Genomic DNA, 22149 nt, shown 5'->3' with positions numbered 1-22149 from the left:
GCTATACATTATGTGCCTGTGGGTGGTTGCAACCTCAGATACTGTATACGTACCCAGCGAACATGCACATAGGTGTCCTTTTAAGCAGTCAATTTAAAGTTATCCTTTTTGTGGAGTGGGCGGAGGTTGACATTGTCCTACCCGCTGTCACGTGCTGTGGAATATGCTGGCTGCCTTTGTTATCCCACTGCCTGTTCTGCCTTTCTGGCACTTTCACACAATTGTGCAAATGAGCACCAGGATGCTATTAAGCATTTCAGACTACTACAGCTTGAATTCCAGCTATCAGAAATAACGAGCATCCCTATGTAGGATACATGGCACAACTTACATCATCAAGAAAGAGCAGCAAGGATCAAGTGTAACATCGGAAACGAGGTGACTCACCATCTTTTGACTTAATCTGAGCTTTAGGGTGCCGTTGTTTAAAGCGATGACAAGTTTGGTTGTTTGACTGAAAAAAAAATAGTTTGTTAGGTCCTTCATGTGAAGCTTAGTAGCTCTTAGTGATGACTTATTGTACAAAAGGTTAAAAAAGTAGATATTTACTGATGTGTAGTATTATTTCTTTGGATCAATGTCAACTTCAAATACAAAAGAAATTTCATCATGCACAGGCAATGTCCCAGCGAGCCGAGTACTCCCAACGTGGCGGCGTTGTGGTCGAGTTGGAGCCTGAAAACATCCGAAATACAAGAGTCAAAAAAAGCAAGAGCATACCAGGTGAGCTCATCTTTGAATACAAACACAAAATGATGGCCATACTCAAATACATTGTATGTAAAGTACCTGCGTCACATTGATGTGTTTCTTATGAGGTTCAGCGCTTATCTACCTCAAGGGTCCCAAGTTCCTCATCTATGTCAGTGGAGCATTGTCAATGTGGGTAAGAATCATCTCCTGTACACATGCAAACACACTTGAAAAAGCAGGTTAGTTTTTACTTTAAAAATCCAGTGAAGTGATTAAGTGAATGGAGTCATGCACCTCATTGTCTCCCAAAATACTGAACGCACTTCCAATCAATTCAGAGCTCCCATTTCCATGACTATTTTCTAAAGAAAAACATCTCAAAACATATTTGTTCAGGCAAACATTGCAGTAGCTGGACTTCATTTTGTGAGACGGGATGTTAGGCCTCACTAAGGCGATGTACTTTCTCTCTGATGTCTGTGAACTTTATTATAGCAATACAGGCAATATTGTTTTAAGTCAAGATTCCCACTGTTTTTAATGAATCAATATGTCTACAAAATACACACATTTGTGTTCATCAGGGAGACCGAATGTGGCACTTTGCCATTTCTGTGTTCCTGATCGAGCTATATGGACGTAGCTTGCTGTTGACTGCAGTGTTCGGCTTGGTGGTGGCTGGTTCGGTCCTCCTGCTGGGAGCTTTAATTGGCGACTGGGTTGACCGCAAACCTAGGAATAAAGGTAATGTGGCAGAGATTTCACACCCATCTGAAAATGTTAGCATTCATTACTTGGTATCAGGCAAGCAGGTGTTAAATCAGTTCTTCTCAAGCTTGCGGCTTAGCCGTCTGTTGGTTTGCTGTCCGGCCATGTGGTAAATTGCATTTCCCTCCCAGCGTCTCAAGTGTAAATCACTTCCTGATTTGATTCCTACAATCAAAAGCGTCAAACATCCGACAGTTCAACAGCCCCTGACATGTGGCTTAGATTAGGTTTATTAAATAAAAATATGACCATGCTCTAAGTCTTTTTTTTTTGTCTATTTTTTTTTAGTTGCACATGCGTCTCTTTTCATCCAGAATATCTCAGTGACAGTCTGTAGCATTGTCCTCATGTTGGTCTTCTCATACAAGCAAAGAATTGAGCAGATCTGGGATGGCTGGCTTACTGTGAGTACCCATCAATGTATTGTACGCAAGCTGATTCGCTCATATGCAATAACAGAATAACTGTGATTAGTCCTGCTATTGTTCCCCTCCGTGCTGTAAGCTTGTGACTCCAATCCATCTGTGCTTCCATTTTAACATGTTGCATCGCAAAACTTACACAAGGTGGTTTGTTATACGGTGGTGATCGTCCTGGCAGATGTGGCAAACCTTGCAAGCACTGCGCTGACCATTGCCATTCAGAGAGACTGGATCATAGTCATCACTGGGTATAATCGTGGCCACTTAGCTGGTAAGAAGAAAAATCTCTTAATTCACATTGTCACGGTGAGTGAGAAAGTGCATTGACAAAAGCCTCTCTGTTCCTAACAAAAGGAATGAATGCCACTATGAGGCGGATAGACCAGGTGACTAACATTCTGGCCCCGCTAGCCGTGGGGCAGGTTATGACCTTGGCCTCCAATGTAGTTGGGTGTGGGTTCATTCTGGGATGGAACCTCGTGTCTCTCATAGTGGAGTTTTTCTTCCTGTCACGGGTATACCGCATCGTCCCCGCTCTTTCCCTGAAACCGCCGACGGTGGAGGTGGACCAGGCCAATCTGCAAGAGAAGCACAGGAGAGGATCACAAGGTATGTCATACAAATGACGGTAAAACACTTTTTGCATGACAGCATTTCTGACTGAGTTTTTTTGTTGAAGGTCAAGTAGTTCAGTCTCTGGCAACAGGCAACAGCAACACCACCATCCATTTGAAAGAAATCACCAATTTACCGCTGTGCTTCCGGAGGCTTCGCTGGCTAGTGAGCACTTGCAAAGACGGGTGGATGTCCTACTATCAACAGCCGGTGTTCCTGGCAGGAATGGGCCTGGCGTTCCTCTACACTACCGTACTGGGTTTTGATTGCATCACCACAGGCTATGCCTACACTCAAGGCATAAGTGGCTCCCTTCTCAGTTTGCTGATGGGTGTATCGGCCATCACCGGGCTGATGGGAACCGTCATGTTTACGAGACTTAGGAAGACATACGGTCTGATCAACACTGGCATCATCTCGAGCTGCCTACACCTGGGATGCTTACTTCTGTGTGTATGCTCCGTATTTGCCCCCGGAAGTCCCATGGAGCTCAGCTTGCTCTTGCCCTATTTTACCTCCAACTCCTCCACTGAATTTGAAGAGCTGGCAAGCCAAAGACAAAAACACACGTCTCCTCTGAAAGGAAGCATCAATCAGCCACTGCTACCCGACCGCTCCTCCATCCACTGGACCAACAACACGGTGCTTTTTGACAACGTGCCGTCCGGTAGCGCACCAGAGTCTTACATCTCCATTATCCTGTTGTTCTTGGGGGTCATCACGGCACGCATCGGTGAGCGGACACAGTTAGAGCCACACTCGGCATTTAGTAGAGCTCATTTACTTTAAACAGTACATTCACTGGTGAACACTTTGCTTTCCCACTTTGTCAAATGTCACAATCAATACTCAATCTGTCATCCAACTCTTGTGGTTAAATGTAAAAGGTCACTCAAATCCACAGAAGAACAATTACAAGGCAGCAGAAGGGAAAACAGTTAAGTAAACTGATCTTGGTGAAGAAAATATGCAAGATTTGCATCCGTTATATCAAAAGTGAACACAGGACACACTCACGTTGCCACCAAACAAAGGGCTATACTCGACTACAACCAGAAGTGCCGCTTTGTCATGGAACAACGTGGTACCAGCTATGAGAAGCTGAAACACCTCCACCCTAAGGCATGGCTACTGCTAGGCTACATTGGAGTACGACTCAATCTATAGCTAGAACCCCAAAATTTCAGCGCTTTAGCAATATGAGAATCAATTTGCAGTTAGCAATTACAATCAAGAAAATCAGTGACTATCTTAACTCAAAGGCTTCTAGTCAAAATGGATTGTACGTTTACTGCCAGTCACTGATGGTGTGGCAGTGCATTCGCCTGATTTCAGTGTGGGCAGCCTGGGATTGATTCCCACTCAGTGGGAGTGTGATTGTGAGTGTGACTGTTTTTTTTGTTGCCGTGTGTGCCCTCTGAACGACTGGCGACCAGTTTAGGTTTAAGTCCGCCTTTTGACCTAAAGTCTGCTGGGATAGACGTCAGTACGGTGTTGAGAATGAATGAATGTCTACCGCCGTCAATGGCATTCACAAACAGTCCTCCTAGTTTAAACAAATTGGGAAATCTTGTCATTGGTTTAAAAAATTTAATCGCCTCAGAGTTTTTCCCTCCTACAGCTTTTCATTTTTAAAACCATGTCATCTGTGTTGCAGGTTTGTGGTCCTTTGACCTAACAGTGACCCAGCTGTTGCAGGAAAACATCAGTGAGACTGAGCGAGGTGTTGTAAATGGAGTGCAGAGTTCTATGAATTACCTGATGGACCTGCTCCACTTCATAATGGTCATCTCTGCTCCACAGCCACAAAATTTTGGCATCCTAGTTCTCATTTCTGTGCTCTTCATCACCACTGGACACTCTATGTACTTTCTGTACGCACACAAAGCTAAGAGAAAACGTCGAGTGGACACTTAAATTGGGGAGACAAGCCTCGCAAATGCAAGCGCGAGATGCTTACTGGCACTGAGACCGCTCTGACGGCGTGAAATGTATTGTCTCCATTCTGTTACATGACCTAGCCGTTCATTTTAGCACATCACAGCCAGAGTCTGTCTTAGCTGCTGCCTTCCTGCAGAGCCTGCATGTGTTAAAGCAGCAAACCAGAACTCAGGTCCAATAGAAATGGGAGCAACACTGTCACATGAATATGAATAGGCGCTATAAATGCAGCAAAGAAATCTTTAGGGGATATGTTCTGATGGAATTTATGCCGAAGTGAACACCAAAGGCAAGTGATGCTTTAAAATCATTTTCTATAACAGGAAATGAATGGTGATATTTAATTTTAACTCGCAGGTACAAAAGAAGTGCTGTTATGAGGAAAACACTGATACTCAGAACAGAAAGGTATACAGTGACAGTGTACAGATCCTACTGATCTACCCACCTGGAAATAGTCCAGGATTTCCAAAACAAGGAAAATAAAGGGAATTATCTATGAGTTAATACAATTCACCTGATTTCTTTTCATGAACAAGATTTGAGTAAACGCATGGCAAGATCATGAGTGCTATCCATTGTAAATATTTTACAAAATGTTTGAAATCAACATTGCCTATAGGCCTCGTGATTATGTTCAACGACAATTCTATATTTCAAGTGTCACTTCAAAAGAGAGGAAAAAATACGGTAAAGTATCCAGCACTTAGACAATATTTGCTGCTACAAAGTTTTTATATCGCTTCCATATACATCTCACAACCATCACCACCTCCACAATAGTGTATATTTGTCTAATTTAGCCCGAAACATTTACATATCATGTGTTGTCATTGTTTATTTTAAACTGATAACAACCTCATAATAAAGAATCATTAAAATGACATTTGTCTAGAAATTACTTATGCCTCTTAGCGATAATGATATCTACATCATTGTTTTTTTTCTTCAAACTAGTGTAAAGCAGGACATCAGAAGGGGTAAATTACATACAGTAGAAGATAATGTAAAATTACCCATCATTTTTCATTTTAACTGTAAAATACCATCCAAAGATTAAAATATTGAAAATGTGCAACATGCGAAATGAGCTTTCATCACTTCTCCTTGCAAGCCTACAGCAACCCAAACGCTCTTCATGTTATTCCCAGAATTAGTCCACACCCTAAAAAGTCTGACTTTAGGCATTTTCACTTTGAAATTCGTTTACTGCAGAAACTAGGTCAGTGGTAGCACGTAGAAGCTGCAATTGCCTCATCGAGAAAGCAAAGAAAGAGCTCACATGAGCCAATACTACTACAAGGCTATTTGAGCTGTACTCAAGGCTAAGCAGTTCCTTTGTCTCCTTAAGGCACTATACTGTATGTACCTGTATATCTGTAGAGTCTGAAAGTCTGAAAAATATATGCAGTTACACCAGGAGATGGACACCAGAAGGTTAAGGTCCAGAGCCAAGAAAATAATCAAAGACATTGACCACCCCAAGAACAGACTGTTTCAGTGGCTCCCCTCTGACGCGTGCCTCGGCTTCCTGCCATTAAAACTCTCTACACACATAATTACAAATTACACCTGAAATCCAACACACAACATAATACAATTAAATCTGTGAATGGTTCATTCATTCATTTTCTGTGCCACACAACCATTCACGCTCACACCCATACCTAGGGGCAATTTAGAGTGTACAACCAGCCTACCCTGCATGTTTTGGCGTTGTGGGAGGATATCAGAGCACCCAGAGAAAATCCACACAAACCCAGGGAGAACATGGAAACTTCACAAAGCAAGGTCCGCACCTGAGTCGAACCCTCACATTCAGAACTGTGATGCCAACGCGCTAACCACTTTCCCACCAGGTTGCCTCCTCTGAATGTTTATAAAGTATAATTTATGTCCTGTTCTATTATAGTGGCTAATTTTATTCTAAGGCTTAAAATCTTGTTTTGAAGTTTGTATTTGATATTATTTGGGTGAAAGTTTAAACTAGACCCACAGTTCAAACCAGTTCCTGAGCATTCTCCTAATGTGTAAGATATGCTTTAATCATAGGATATCTAGAGTTTTTGTCAAAAACAAAAAGGCCAATTATTACGAAAGAGTAAAAGCAATTGTAATCACAAACCCTTTTTCATGTGGCACTTCAGTGAGTCAGCACATTTTGGACTTGAATGGCCTTGCAAAGACCCAGTCAAGCATTACACTGCTGACCGTGGAAAAATCGATAGAATGTTAATAGATGAAATGGTCATATGGGAACAATAAATGGCCTTGGTCAGTATACAGTGGGTAGATTTCAATGCAAGCTAAAGTTGGAATGATTTTTACGGCAAATCAGTACAACTTTAACCGTTTTTGAATGATTGATACCGAAGGTCATAAAATCCTGTATTATATCAATTCAGTCAACACCAATACAGGCATGATTTTAACACCTTTTTTTTCTTTAACTTTTTTGTGACGTCACTGCAGTGCTGGCAAAGTTGAAAAGTGTAATGATAAGATAGGTATGGGCTGTTCTGTGAACTTGCCACTAAGCAAAAGTAAGTGGTGCTAGGTGTCCCCCACCCCTGGCCCGAAGTCGGCTATGACAGGCTCCAGCACCCCCCACGACCCTAGTGAGGATAAAGCGGTTCAGAAAATGAGATGAGATGAGATTGATTTTGGGGTGGTAGTGGAAATAAAATAGTTTATAAAGATATGTCTCTTTAAATGATTCAAATAAAATTCATTAATATTGTGTCTTTTCTTCAGCTTGTAATTAATATGAGTACAAGCAACGCCTAACAAATGTGGCTTGACATTTGCTTATTGTATTGTGTGCTTGACTGAACAATGTGTTCGACCTTTCAGTGCAATGCACCCTGCCCAGTGCTGAATCCAGACTCTACAGCATTCAGGGATTCTCAAACTTCCTTTTTGGGTGTGTTTGGCTGGCCAGATGTTTCCTGAACCTGCCCTGTTCCTGACTCCCTCCCTACCCGGGTAGTGAAAAGCAAGAGAAGGACGAGAAGGGTGTGTGTCATTCACTTTTAACGCTCCCATCGAGAAACTACAGGATTTTACCCTGCTGATGACAGACTCGATATTCGGCTTCTCACCTCTTTGAAAGTCAGCTCCAAGTCACCAGTTGTACTCTTTGTCCTGTTCAGTGAGGCAGTGATGTCGTGGGACTGTGGTCTGAAGTACATGTTCTCCGTGTCCCCTTCACTGCAGCCGGCCAGCATGTGCATCCCGCATGATAAGGAGGAGCTGTCCAGATTGGAGTTGGTCCAGAGACTAGCCAAGGATGGCTGCCGCTTCTTACAGAATCACAGCAAAGGCCTTGAGAGGACAAATGAGGTGAGGAGGACACAACATGAACAAACTTGAGCAACTATGTTATCGTGTACAACTTGAACGTCTCCAAATGATGTGTAGTATCACAAGCGGCGTAACATTTCAGGATGAACAAAATTGTGTAGTAATTGGAATACAACTTGTAATCTGTGGCTGATGATGTTGAAAACAAACAATTCCTATGTAGGGCAATACAAAAGTACAAAAGAAATTAAGATGTACAGAACTTAACAACTATAATAAATGAATTTCCATAAAAACATGGCACAGTTAGGAAAATAAATCTATTCTTATTATTTATATTTTTAGAGACTTAGGTATTTGTTTCCGCCGACTTTACAAATCTTCAATATGTGAATACTAGCATGTTTTATTTGTGATAAACATGGGTGAACACGTCATGCAATCTACCCATGGTAAAACAATGCCTCAATCATGATTTGGTATGCTTTGGGTTTGTTTTCTTCTTCATACTCACACTCCACTTCAGTTTATGTTGGGATGTCACAAAGGGGATTAAGCTATAATTCACTGTAGTTGTCCCCTCATTTTCTTGACATCGAGGTACTTTCCATGAGAAACTCTGAACTAAAACATGAATTTTTACGCAATCCCTGTCCATAGAGGATGCACACTCTTGCATCTCTATCTCTGAAGGATTAATTTTACTAGTACTGTACATATTTGTGTACTATTTTTACTTTCCTGTTAAAAAAGTGTTAATAAGATTCAATATAACTATGAAACAGATCAGCTAGTAAAAAAAATGTTTAATACATTAGAGCAAACTTATCATATATAGTATTTAAAACCAGCCCATCAAACTTAAAAATGAATGTCCTCTGATTGGATGAGATAATGGCGGGCTTATTTTCCTGCAGGCTGGTTTGTTGTGATAGCTCGACTGTGCAACAATGGCAGGAAGCCATTGACGCAAGTGGGCCGGACCACCCGTATGGACAACCGTGGACTTTACATAGCTCCCGGGTGGAGTTGAGTGCGTCAGGTTCTCGACCTTTTCTCCAAGCGCTAAATCTCTTTATCTCTATTGTTATTCAACATTAATGACGTTCCGTCTGCAGAATGCCTTTACTAATCTTCGCATGAAAGCATGCATGTGACAATATTATGTCATACTGCTGCCATATTTACTGTAAGCGGAATAAAATAAAGTGCACCAATACACCAACAAATACAAATGTGTGCATAACATGTGTTATCCTAGTAGATCTCGGGTAATACTTGACACAGGAAATATAGAGATTATCCAGATAATGCAATAATTTACAGTAATCCAATGATGCCATGCACATACGTACGCTACACGTGAGTCATGTACACATCAAAATATGGACATCAAAGAGTTTAAAAGTCCCCAGATGGTGGATGCATGATTTAGTTGAATGTACTGCTGTTATACAATTTTTTTATTATTATTTAAGCTCTTCTTATATTCATTTATTTTTTATTTCTGCATGATTTAAAACCTTCATACTTTGATGCAAAGTAAAATTAAATACGGGCTGCTTGGAAGAGTTCTCCTTTGCGAATTAATGTGTGAAAGGTTTGATATATCAGAGCCTAGTGCATGGAAGAGGGGCTTCTCTTATGGGGTTATTTAAATCAACATCAAATGCTTTTTTTAAAACATTCCGGTGTTTGTACAATTTGAAGCAAATACGTTCTATGGCAGGACTGACCGCTTCCAAGACCGTTTGAGTGTTCCATTATATCTACTCTATGCCAGCATCACACAGTAGAGTGAATCCCTGCCAGAGAAATGCATCTGGACCTCAAAGACAGAGAGAGAGAATAAAACCATTTGAAATCACATTGCTCCTCAGAACTCTACAGTTTAAAGAATCCATTTGGGAATGCTCCAGGGCTAGTTGGACTGGTCTAATAGGAGCTGACCATTTCTTTGTAGTAACCACGATGCTCAGTTAGCGTGGCCACAACAGCGAGTGGGATCAATAATTTATTGTGAGGAAAAGTTTTTTTGCATATTGACTGGCGCAATGTTGACAAACCCAGTTAATATCGATCAAGTTGGTTTACAGTTGGAGGCAGATGAAACTCCTCTTTGCTGAGGATGCTTTGATTGCAATATTATTTTGTATCTTGCTAAAGGTGTGGAATGTGCGTGCAATTGTACCTTAGACTTGTTGGACTAGCAGTTAGAATCTATGCCTTGCAGCTCTGCTCTTTGAGGGTTAGCCACTGAATTGGTGCCGGGCTGCCCACCATTCCAAAGTCGCAAGCTAAAATGAAAGAACAATGAAAGTGAGCACAAAAGAAAATGGACAAATTTGTGTTTTGCTTTTCAAATGCGTGGAATGTGTCCTTTTGTTAACTGTAAAGTATTTAGTATGACTTCTCCTTATATATACACACATATATATATATATATATATATATATATATATATATATATATATATATATATATATATATATATATATATATATATATATATATATATATATATATATATATATATATCACTCCCGTCATACATTAGTGATGCATGGTTTAATTCTGATCAGAAGAAAAGCGTTAGGGGCAGCTAAGCATTCATCAAAATGGGAATGAAATAAGAGTAATTAATTAAAATATCAGCTCATTTCATGTAAAAACAGTATTTCACTATATTCAATTCATTCTTTCATGGATATGTCGCAGCATCTGATGAATTTATTTTATCTGTGTAATTTACCCATGAAAGCCAGTAGGCTGTCCTTTAAGTAATAGTATTTTGTTTAAATGCTTTGAAAATACGAGGTACAATTTATTGTTTTGGGATAATTTGAGGATTATTTGTAGAAAATGGAAAAAAAGAAAAGAACAAAACCACACTTAGGAGAGAGCCAACGTTAACCACACGCCACCGAGACCCCAAAGGCACTAGTCATAATTTAATGAGCCGACAATAGGAATCAGTCATTAAAATATGCATGAGCCACTTATGTTAATACTGATACAGTCTGAATAATGATCAATGGAAATTGGGCTTCATTTACAGTGCAGGCTTTGACAAAGCATTGTGATGGAAATCACGGGTGATTTGTGTTGGACGCGAGTGTGGGGTATCTCCTTGGTGATAATACAGTCCCTCCCTCTCTCCATCTCTCATGTCCAGCCCGTCCAGAGTGACGAGGCAGTACGCGTGCGGGAGCGGGGCCGCTGCGTTCTGGTTCTCCAGAGGATGTCGTCACAGTCGGCGAGGGGAGGAGGGAAGCGGGAGGAGGAGGAGGAGGCGCTGAGGAAGCGGAGGTAAAGCCACTTTATAAACCCAAGCCTGCCTCTATCACTGACGCTTTCTCCAGCTGTGTTTGGCTCTCACTGTCACAAACGCATCCGTCGCAACTCGGGCGCTTAACGGACTCTGTTAAATGGACTTAAACAGCATGAATCTGTGAGCGTCAACCTGAGCAAGTCGTACATAGGCTTGTTTAGACTACTCGAGAGGGCGGTGTGAGGGGGTGGTGGGTGCCGGACTCCGGATGGCAGGGTAAAGGGGCATGCAAGAGTAACCACGGTAACATTGCCAGCGTGAGGGCAAGGATGAGCCTGCTGCGGGATGAGATGCTGCTGCTGCACGTCGCCTTGGTGGAGCAGGAGGAGGATGAGGAAGAAGACGAGGGAGGGTCCGAGGAGGAAACCAGCGGCAGTGGACGGGTCGAGCCGTCCACTCTGCCCACGTTTGATGTGCCCTACTTTCGCTACATTGATGAGGAGGGCACGGAGGGCGAGGAGGAGTGGAGCAGCAGTCGCTCGCTCTCCTCCATGGACGAGGACTCATCCACTGACTCTGTGGTGTCTGACAGGTATACTGTGATGTCAGGGACCGCGGAGAAAATCCTGGATCACCTGCTGAATGACCTCAGACTGGAGGACAAGTCAGGCACACAGGTCAAAGATACTGGTCAGTAGTACACCTGCGAAATCGGTCCCCGACAATGCTACGTATGGTTTCATGTTCAAAATTACAAATGTTTAGGAATGTTTCACTGTAAACATTGCTGTGTGCTGTCATCGTTATAAGCCAGTGACTGCTGTGGGTCAGATTGGCTCACAGTCAAAAGGTTCTGGATTCGACTCCCAGGTCGAAGCCTATTGGGTTAGTAGTAAGAATTTCCTCCTGAATAGATGTATAACAAAATTGCCTATAGATGCTAAATGAATTTAAATGAATGAATTAACCTGCACACTAATCACCAAATACTGTCATTGATCTTTTTAGATTAATGGAAAATATAGTGCCACAAAAATCTGAAAATGGATCAATGAAAAAGCCAAATTGAAGGATTTGGTTGTAATTCACGACCCTAAATTATCCAAACTGATCAGATAGATGAAAACTGTGTGGTTATTTGTTTATACGTACCCTGTGTTTAACTCATGACAAATCTGGAACGCACTCCCACCCTTCGTTAAATGGGATAGACACCTGCTCACTGGGGATGTCATCATCGATAAAAAAAAAATTCTTCTACTTATTCTAAGCAGTCATTCCCTATTTTTTTCATACATGTGGCAGGCACGCATTTCATTTGAGTGGAATAAACTATCAACAAAGGCACTCAGTTCTGCTTGTGGCAGCAGGTATGCTAATAATAATGTGACTCTGTTGCCAAGGCAGAGGAAACTCTCTGTTGCTCGGAAGAAAAATGGTGATTGCAGTAGTGAGAGAGTAGTGAGAGGGAGACCTCCAGAATAAAAAGGACGGGGGGGGGGAGAGGGAGAGCGCATTACATATTACGTTTTCTAGTAAGCGCCATTGGTCAATGAGATGCAAGCACAACACCTCAATGCTGACCATTACTCATTCTGATGAGGAAATGAACAAATTGATCTCACTGGATTTGTTAGGGAATAAATGTTGCAACTATAGTCAACACAGTGTGTCCAAATATGAACAGTGTTCTAGAAAACCTCACATCATGCTCTTGGATTGACTAAAAAGCCACCTAGATACTTTTGGCGAAATGAAAAAAAAAAAGAGTATGTACTACAAATGTAAGTATCACTGCAAATATACTATCTAATTGATTTTAAAAAAAAGATAAATAGTATTTAGATTGATAAAGATACTACAGTGATTCTATCTGAGATTACCACAACTCAGCCTATTGAGTTTTATTTAAAAGAACAGAGCTTTTTTACATGTTGTTTTCCGCTCATTATTGAATAATATTTAAAGTAGAAATGTAGAAAATGTAGAAGATATTTTTTTTTAAGTTTCTGAATCATGAATAAAAAAAACTCTTTGGTAATTATTGTAAAGGAATAAAAGCCTTTTACTTAATTAACTGATGATTAGCATAAATGTACTCCTGCCTGAAAAAGGATGCACAGTGGCAGAGAAGCACATTAAAATAATAGTTTAGCGTCATCAGTCAGACTTCATGATAGTGTGCAGTAAGTCAGCCAAAACACTAACAAGTGTATTTTATCAACACTTTTCCAGGCTCAGAAAGTAAACACGTGTGACACTGAAGATAAAGCCTTGTTTGGGCTTGTTTGGACTTGATAAGCTAAATAGAGGTCCACTATTCTCATCCAACTGCTGAAAGTGATCATCAGAGACACAAAAGACTTTTACTCACTGAAATGTCTCCCATCTTTCTTTCTTAAAAATGGCTCCACTTCATAAATGTGTCATCCTGGAAAAGAACGAGCATTTTAAGTAGTCCAGAAGCATTGCAAAAGTGCTGCTGTATTTCAATGATATGTCTCTGTTTACAGACACCCTTTTGGATGACTTTCTGCTGACTTACCCAGTGTTTATGTCGACCAGCGATTTATGTCAAGCTCTTCTGGGACAATATCCTTGGAGAACAATGGAATGGTGTCTCCTTTTTAACTCCCAGTATTCGACAAGCTCTTGAGATAAGTCAGGGTCAAACGTCTTACACTTGAAGCCTTAACCAATGATTACTTATTGCTGCAAGCGCTGCAGAGTTAAAGAAGACATGAAAGAGGCTCTAGAGAGAAAACAGAAAGTGGCACACCTGGTGTCGCAGTGGATGCATCGCTGCAGGGATTTCCTAAGGGAGGACGAGCATGTCAAATTGTTCATGAAGGTAGAGGACATCGGTTTACAAAAAAAAGGAGGGAGGCGGTATTGTAACAGGGAGAAATTAAATTAGCCGACTTTTACTTCCAGACTTTGTACCGCTACATGCTAGATGACCTTTACGAGCACCCAACCTTGGAGGGGGACGTGAGGGAGCTGCAGAAGCTCTACCAGCTGCATCGCAGACAGTGAGTAACAACATCAGAGGTCATCAATGGATAATTGTACCTGTCTAATGACACTAGTTAACTGTGTTAAACATGAATACAAATAAAATAACGTAATTAACATTTAATTGAATGCATGAGAACATATTTCATGCTCAAAGTTACAAACTTTATTGCTTTTAGAAAGAAATCGTGAATGTTGAACTTTATGGCTGTGGCAAGTTCTATAAGAGCTGCAACAGGCTCATTTTTACCGATGTGTTACATCACCTCTTCTATAAATAATATCAGTAAAGTTTTGGGAACTAACATTGTTTAAATAGGAAGAGGTGAACTTTGCATTATATTTGCTTGTACATGACACCAATCTGGTCCCAATTAGCTTCATCACCAGTGGGATGTTCCATATTAATCTACACGTCCCCCTTTATTCTGTCTTTTTTGGGTCAGGGTTCTCTTTTGGAAAGTTTTGCGGCCATTAGAATACTAAGTTAATCATTATTTGCTGAACACAATAAAGTTGATCAGTTTGAACTCAACCTCTGAACTTTAGAATTGGTGTTACATATCGGAATTTAAAAAAAAATCTGATTGAGGCAACAAAGATTGACCTTCTGCAGAACTGGTGCAGTTCTGAGAGGAAGCTTCAAGCTACACCACCAGACAAAGGAAAAGCTTCTTCTCTCATCAATGCATCTATTCAGAGGCTGGTGAGGAAATGCAGTGTTCTGGGCTTTCATGCATGGAAATATCAAAGTCAGGGAGCTCTTTAGGGTGAATCGCCATAAATGAGGGAATAAAACAAAGATCAGCCTGCAGATGGATCACAGCTTTATGCACCTTAAAAAGAAGGAAGAACCTATCAACACTGAAACTGAAAATTGTACACAAAACTCTCATTTGTAGTTAATAAATATTCAACTAAATCAATGCATGAGCATCATTTTAGGGAACTTTAGAAAGACAATACCTTTTGGGTGGTGAAGCTCTGTGATGTTGCTACATTATATACAAAACACCACATGGTGTGAAGCAGTGGAAGTTACTGAAGCGAGGATGCAATTTAATAGTCACATTTGGCACATTTTCGGTCCTTGCTGAGAAAGAGCAGGGTAATTTTCAACATTTCCTTTTTCTCCACGGAAATATGCAAGAAATAAGGTACATGTTCATCAAATCAACCTTAGCTTTTCTAAGAAAAAACAATTTCAAAGCACGGACACACGCATGTGGATAGAGGCACAACCTGTGACACATATCACCAGTTTTGAGGTTGCTTTCATACCTGCAGCCCGTTTCTTTCCTTTATATCCAGGGAGGAAATCGATACAGTTCTCAGTTTTTTTTAATGTTCTCATTGCAACATTCTGTAATAGGGTGCGTGACCATACGTATATAAGGCTGATGATGCCTTCTATTAGGCAAAGGGGAAGGGCGCCTTGACTATTCAGTCATTTTGCGTCGGGGCCATTTGATAATCATAACATTACAGTGTATAAAGCAAGAACACTGAATTAACTATAGAGTGCGTATTTTTTTAACGATTTTCAAACAGCTTGGTTTACCACAAACATTGTATATTATTATAATCGTAATAATAATCACAAACATCGGATAATGATAATCACAATAAGTCCCAAACATTGGATAATAAACTGTGTTATGAAATGCAGAGAATGAAATGTACAGTTGGCAATGACTGAATATAGTAATATTCATTTTTCAAGCATAATCTCACCTGTTTTTCCCCCTACGCAATTTAGTATCCCCCTAGTTCATGGCATATGAATGTATAAACTTACAAAAGCCCAATCATCAAGCTGGAATGTTAAATATCTTGTGTTTTGTAGTTTATACAGTAAAATGTTGGATTATTTTTTTTGCCAAGAATTACATTCTTTTTAATTCCAAACAACATCTCAAGTTAATATTTATGTACAATTGATAAATAAAACAGATCTGATAAACCCACAACACAAACAATCCAAATTTTGAGCACCTTAGCTTCATAGAATGCCACCTGATAAATAAGTAACATTTTTTTCCACCACGTATGAAGAAATTGAGTGAGTTGGGCTGTGCTTACTTGCCTCACCCACCGCAGGATTTTGTGAAAAGTGGTGGAGAATCCTGCTCACTACCAAAAGAAAAGAATTGACAACAAGACCCTCCTTGGTGGACAATCCCCCAGCTGCCAGACACTTGCCATGTGTGACATGCATGACCCTCCCTGTCCCTCTTTCCATGGACCACAGTCTCCAATCAGAATCTCTCTGGGGAGGTTCTGTCATGCTGCCCATTAGAAGGCAGTACAAATGATCCTGTCTGATGGTGCTGCTGCTTCTGTTGTTTTTTTAACACGGACTCATTCCATCTTACATTCAGAAAGGGAAACCCACCACAACCACAGGTCCTTGGTGGTTGTTACTAAGTGACATTCACTACTATTTATGGGCTTTTTACAATGAAGCCCATCGCAAGGACAAGATTAGCTGCTTTTTACTACAGAATGCAGACTGAGCCAATCTAGCATTTCAGCAAAAGAAAGCCTGTCGTGTTCAGAAAGAGCTCAGTAAGTTAATTGCATTACTACTCGAGAAGCCTTTCGTGAGGATGCCTCATGATTCACAGCAGTGCACTTTGAAATATATTTTTACAAGCTGCCCAGCCAACATCTCCCTCCGGGTAGGCTTTGTGCCAACATGCCTATTGTGATGCAAAGGACCCTAATAGACACGGGGCTATCCATCATACCCATCCGTAAAGAGAGAGGTGAATGAATAAAAAAGGTTGGGAGGGGGGAGGAGGGGTTTGGGGGGCACCAATCTTCTCTCACCTACTTGACATTGACTTGAGATAATGAAGTGAACCATTACATGAATATGTTTTGATTAGATGCTGTTCGGGATGTATTTTATGCAAATCAAAAGGGAAAATTCACAAGACCTACTTCAAGGGATAAATAATTAAATATGTTTAGGCCTGTGTTAGTTGGTGTTTTATTATTATTATTTATTTATTTATTTTCACAGCACAGTGGAGGAATACTCCCCTCAAAGAAAGGTGAGCGAATTATGTACCTAAACAAGCTTTAATGTACAAAGTGTACTGTTTAAGAATCAGACACATTTCCTGTCTAGAAGGAGATTGTTGTTCAGTGTTCATTTCCTTTCTTTTAGAGCAAAACACCTCTCCACCAACTGAGCCAAAAAGAGAATGAGGTCCTTTCAGGGGGCATACACACACAGACCAAGGAAGGTAAAGAAATTCACATTCCTGTCATCATAGGCTATTCCTAGAACTGTTCTGGTGAAGCATTATTCTTAGCAGTAGCGCAATTGGGATTCTGGCGAGGACTGAATGTGACAGTTTGGCATGCACATTCCTGAGTTATGATCTGGCCGCGGAAAACAATGCAAACGCTGGTCGTAACAGCATGCTGGCAGGAAATCTCTCAAGGGAAGTGATAATTCAGTGAAGATGACAACGGCTGTTTTTTGGGGAGAAAATACAAAATAGCGTGCATTTCCCGTGGAAGTGAGGAACAAAGATTGCAACTGGTGTGTATTGTGTTGTCACTGCGGCATTTAGCCTCGAGCAACTAATATAAGGAGATGATTAAACCCAGCAGAGATCTTATTTCCAGAGAAATCTGAAAATACACTACTTAAATTTGGCGCTGGGGTGATATTTTAATTTTTTTTGCAAGAGTTTGAAGATTAAATTCAATATTTTGTAAAATTCTAGTATTGGCTATCACTGTTTTAGAATGATTTGGGTTTATTATAACCATTATTTATTTCCTTGATAAGCATTAGGTTTCTTGCCTTGAAATAGTTTACTGTGTGTGTGCTTGTGTAGTATCATGCCATGTGTATATCACGATGGACTCCTACCTGAGCATGAGAGTCCATCCCGGTGTTGTGGCTCAGGAGGTGTTACAAGCAGTGGCTGAGAGGATGGACCTCTCCCCTGGTGAACTTGTGCTGGTGGCCGTCACTTATCCTGGAGGTAAACACAACATGTTCACAAGGTGGTCAATATAATGTTTTCCTTGATATAATCCAATTGAATACAGAACTTGCTTTCATCGATTGTTTTTTTTTTTGCAAATACGCCTCAGTTTTTCCCAAACCTGAAAGCTATTTTGTTGTTAAGATGACCACCCACATGACAGTTGGCGAGTTGCACTATTCAAAACCAAAACAACCAACCAAATTACTGATGATACCCCCGTTAACCTTTACTGTTTTTGAAAACTGCAGTATATTTGTTTCAAACACTGGCTGCCACATTTAAAAGGGAGGACCATTTTATAGTCAATCAATAAACAGTTAAGTCATTGTCTGTCTTCCTCTAAATGTCGTCCTATTTCCTGCACACTGCTTGACTGATCTTGCCTGATACATGCCGTTAGCAATATGTGATACCTATTTTTCTTCTCACAGGCAGACTTCTCCTGCAGCCTCATGACACACTTTTCTCTCCATCCCTACGACCAGTTGGAAGACTCCATGTTTGTAGAAAGGACCTGGGTGAAGTCCTGGTAGGAAAAACACAGTCTTCAGTCAATTTTCACCTACCCAAGTCATAAATAAACCATGATTCAAAATATATACATATGTATTATAAAATACTATATGAATAGTATAATCAAATCCTATATACAGGTTTTGTATTACATTGACGGCGCAGTTTTGACTGCAGGGGGCAAAAGAAGCAATATGACTGCAGATAAGAAATTGGGCAAAGTGGAATGTAAAAGAAATATAAAAGCATTTCATTCTGTATGTACAGTATGAATGCGCTAATACGTCAGACAGAACACCCATGCGGGCCAGATCAGACCCCTAGCGGGCCACTTCCGGCCCGCGGGCCCTAGGTTTGTGACAACTGAATGTGCGCACATTTTGCAAATTGGGTCACTTTGGTTTTATTTTCATCCTTCCACAGAAGCCATTTACAGAAAACTCCAAACTACAACAGAGGGCGGCCCGCATGCTGAGCCTAAACACATGGGACGTGGCTGTCGCTCTCACCAACATTGATTGGACCTTATTTGACGCCATTCACGAGGTTTGTACTGGAACCTGAGTTTCATTTTTGCAATGATACTGGCCCACCTAAACTACTCGATCCCAATCCCGCCTTTCTCATGAGCCGCACTACTGTTTTTTGCAGCAAGAACTGATCTACTTCACGTTCAGGCGCCCTAAGAGCGGTGCCCGCACCGTGGCGCTAGATTTGCTACTTGAGCGCTGCAATGAGATCCAACTGTGGGTGATGACTGAAGTGCTGTTGTGCATGACGCTCTGTCAGAGAGTCCAACTTATCAAGAAGTTCATCAAGATTGCTTCCCAGTAAGCATCCATCTAATCATTGCCATAAACACTTCCCCAAACACACACGACCTTAACCTTTGCTCGCTCATACGTGTTACAGTAGTCACGTTGAACATCTAAAGCAGACGTTCAAAGAATGGTTTTGACTGAGTTTGAATGCAAATATGCTATTGGAATGGTCAATTTACTCATTCATTTTCTGTACCATTTATCCTCATATGGGTCGCAGAGGGTGCTGGGAGCCTATCCCAGCTGACTTTGGGCACCTGAATTGGTGGCCAGCCAATCGCAGACCACAATGGGACAGACAACCAATCAAACCTAGGGCCAATTTAGAGTGTTCATCCCGCCTACATGCATGTTTTGGGGATGTGGGAGGAAACCGGAGTACCCGGTTAAAACCCACGCAAACTCCACACAGTTAGGAGCGACCTGGGATCAAACCCCCGACCCGAAAACTGAGTACTAATCACTCACTTGCCCTCTGGGTGAGTCAGTTTATATAATAAAATTTATATTGGGTTTGACATTATAAACATTGATTCATTTATGTGGTCTGATAATACCCAAACTGCAAACTCAAGGTGTTGCGTAAATGAAGAAATTGTTTGTTGCGTGCAAAACTGTTTTTGCGGCAGTGCTGCATCATCTAGTGGCAAATCAATGAATTACATGGCTGTATTTTCTGGCGAGCTGGCTAATGTTTTCTTGACTTGTCTTTTGGAAGCTGCAAAGCACAGAGGAACCTTCACTGTTTGTTTGCAATTATAATGGGTTTGAACACTGCTGCTGTCAGTCGCCTCTATCAGACGTGGGAGGTAACAATAACATCATTTAAAATAATAATTCAATATTATTTGTTTTTTCTTTCTAATCATGAAGATTCATGTGATATGTCATTTTTATTACTGCAGAAAATTCCTGGCAAATTTAAAAAGCTGTTTTCTGAGCTGGAGAGCATCACAGTAAGTGCATTTTGATGTACACATTATAAACATGGCCTACTAATCTGTGTGTGCTATTTATGTAATTTGTGTTGCTATATTACAGTACTTGAATTACACTTAGCCACAGACATTACATTATTTTAGAACATAAACAGGTTTTAAGTGGCCAACACCTTACAAGAAACTCAACCAATTATTGTGAAGTATTAAAACTGAGTGCATTTTGTGTTCATTATTATTATTTGAACATTTTTTGAAACTATCAACTGTGTCTGCAATAACTGTGTTGTATACACTTTTAAATGCAGTGTATCCATTTCGCCTCTTAACTTTAAAAATTGAAATATCTGCATGTACAGGCACTTTGATATAGTGCCAATTCCTTTATTGGGGAATGAGGGAAAGAATACCTATATATGTATATGGATTTCAAAGGTGTCCCAGTGCATGCATGAAGATCGCAGAAGCTAAACATACCCGACTTTCTTTATATATACATACTGTCTTTACAGGATCCCTCACTGAACCATAAAGCCTACAGGGACACCTTCAAGAAGATGAAGGCCCCAAAGATCCCCTTTCTTCCTTTGCTACTTAAAGGCAGGTTGCACTCATTACCATTTGCACAGGGGCGGATAAGAAGGGGATACTTGACCTCAAATATCTCAAGATGTATTCTTAATTGTCTTTTGCAGTTCTTTAAGCAGTACTGTTTCTTTTCAGATATCACATTCATTCATGAAGGCAACAAAACATTTCATGATAATTTGGTCAATTTTGAAAAACTGGTAAGATGCAAGATGCAAATTTCTAATGACTTTGATTACTGACGTTATTGTCACTCATCTTCTACAGCACATGATCGCAGACACGGTCCGCCTCATCAGACAGAGTCAAAAAGATCATTTGGGTCAGTACTTGTACTTGTTTTGTGCTTTTTTGGGTGTGAGGATTTGGCAATAAATGATCTCTCTTTACCCTCGAAAGGAAATGTCTTAAGACCAAAGAGCAGTGCAGAAGTGCGGGCTTACATGGATAACCTTCATATAATTGACAATCAGCAGACCCTGTTTGAACTGTCTCACAGACTGGAGCCTCGAATTTGAGCGGATAGACTTCTAACCCAATGTAGCCTTATTACTCAGGACCATAACAACAAATCGAGGGCACTTTGGATGGATGGCCACTAGAGAGAGCTGGTTAATCAGGAAATATTTATCAGATAACGAACTGTTTTTGTTACTGTATGAATTTTTGTAAAGGCTTACACTCAGACATGCGAGCATATTTATAGTTTCAGCATTTTCACAGCAAAACTGCTTTAGACAGTCGCTGTTACCTTTATGTCCAGCCGATGGCAGCATTAGTTAAATTGTTTTAATATTTCTCAGCTAGTTTAATCTGGGTGTGTGGCTCTAGTGTTTTCCCAACCTTTTTCGAGCCGAGGCACAGTTAACATGAGATAAAGCTGACAAAAATATTAAAACTCAAATAATTATGATATCTCAATTTTAGAGGGAAATCCGGTTCCACTTAATTGAACAAAAGGCAATTACATTCTGCAATGTGAATGGCAACAGGTGAAAATACAGGTTAATTGCATTTTTTTTTGTCATTTAATAAACATTCAATTATACATTTTACTTAGACTTTTTAAACTAGTTTAAAGCAGATATTGTCAATAAAATGGCAATGCAGATTAAATTTAACAAAAGTTTTGTAGAAGACATTGTCGTCTAATTAAAAAAAATCACCCTATTTTTTCTCCAATTGAAGCCTCTATTATAAGAGCAGAGTCCCAGTCTTACTAGTATTTTACAAAACATAATCAAACTT

At 40.4% G+C, this 22149-nt stretch overlaps 3 protein-coding genes and 1 long non-coding RNA gene across 5 annotated transcripts in view; 2 read left to right on the top strand and 2 right to left on the bottom strand.

The window, feature by feature from the left end:
• fhod3b (formin homology 2 domain containing 3b) overlaps nt 1-457 on the bottom strand; it is a 71880-nt gene extending 71423 nt beyond the window's left edge. Inside the window, exon 1 of the mRNA XM_077597842.1 lies at nt 388-457. The gene's annotated coding sequence lies outside the window, so the exon portion shown is untranslated. The remainder of the gene's footprint in view (nt 1-387) is intronic.
• On the top strand, nt 197-4871 carry LOC144072674 (ferroportin). The gene is made up of 9 exons (XM_077597851.1): nt 197-378; nt 618-723; nt 819-928; nt 1278-1437; nt 1750-1865; nt 2028-2154; nt 2238-2492; nt 2563-3231; nt 4156-4871. Exons 2-9 carry the CDS (start codon nt 621-623, stop codon nt 4413-4415), a joined length of 1800 nt encoding a protein of 599 aa, XP_077453977.1. The 5' UTR covers nt 197-378; nt 618-620; the 3' UTR covers nt 4416-4871.
• LOC144072675 (uncharacterized) lies at nt 555-14194 on the bottom strand. Of its 2 annotated transcripts, none has more exons than XR_013299886.1 (9): nt 13559-14194; nt 13388-13444; nt 9934-10039; nt 7541-7763; nt 2279-2461; nt 2023-2151; nt 1488-1626; nt 836-1425; nt 555-675 (listed from the first exon to the last, which is right to left on the bottom strand). It is a non-coding gene; the product is annotated as an uncharacterized LOC144072675 (long non-coding RNA). The 2 variants fall into 2 exon arrangements; XR_013299885.1 differs by having other exon boundaries at nt 561-675; nt 790-1425.
• LOC144072673 (rap guanine nucleotide exchange factor 5-like) lies at nt 7492-21780 on the top strand. The gene is made up of 18 exons (XM_077597850.1): nt 7492-7781; nt 10918-11051; nt 11606-11703; nt 13527-13605; nt 13720-13864; nt 13948-14045; nt 17057-17087; nt 17204-17282; nt 17886-18035; nt 18473-18570; nt 18978-19100; nt 19206-19384; nt 20094-20184; nt 20281-20331; nt 20826-20913; nt 21037-21101; nt 21169-21223; nt 21301-21780. The coding sequence occupies exons 1-18, from the start codon at nt 7602-7604 to the stop codon at nt 21417-21419; spliced, it is 1863 nt and encodes a 620-aa protein (XP_077453976.1). The 5' UTR covers nt 7492-7601; the 3' UTR covers nt 21420-21780.
• The last annotated feature ends 369 nt before the right edge of the window (nt 21781-22149 follow it).

Source organism: Stigmatopora argus, chromosome 4 (genome assembly GCF_051989625.1).
Source record: "Stigmatopora argus isolate UIUO_Sarg chromosome 4, RoL_Sarg_1.0, whole genome shotgun sequence".
Classification (NCBI taxonomy): domain Eukaryota; kingdom Metazoa; phylum Chordata; class Actinopteri; order Syngnathiformes; family Syngnathidae; genus Stigmatopora; species Stigmatopora argus.
The sequence above is the reverse complement of the archived record's forward strand: the minus strand, read 5'-3'. Positions and strand labels throughout refer to the sequence as shown.

What these genes read in the sequence shown, in the direction of transcription:
- LOC144072674 (XM_077597851.1), top strand. Translation starts at nt 621, where the DNA reads ATGTCCCAGCGAGCCGAGTACTCCCAACGTGGCGGCGTTGTGGTCGAG. An exon ending in GCACAGGAGAGGATCACAAG is followed by an intron (nt 2,493 to 2,562) that starts GTATGTCATACA and finishes TTTTTGTTGAAG; the next exon opens with GTCAAGTAGTTCAGTCTCTG. An exon ending in GGTCATCACGGCACGCATCG is followed by an intron (nt 3,232 to 4,155) that starts GTGAGCGGACAC and finishes TCTGTGTTGCAG; the next exon opens with GTTTGTGGTCCTTTGACCTA.
- LOC144072673 (XM_077597850.1), top strand. Translation starts at nt 7,602, where the DNA reads ATGTCGTGGGACTGTGGTCTGAAGTACATGTTCTCCGTGTCCCCTTCA. An exon ending in GCCTTGAGAGGACAAATGAG is followed by an intron (nt 7,782 to 10,917) that starts GTGAGGAGGACA and finishes TCTCATGTCCAG; the next exon opens with CCCGTCCAGAGTGACGAGGC. An exon ending in GAGTCAAAAAGATCATTTGG is followed by an intron (nt 21,224 to 21,300) that starts GTCAGTACTTGT and finishes TACCCTCGAAAG; the next exon opens with GAAATGTCTTAAGACCAAAG.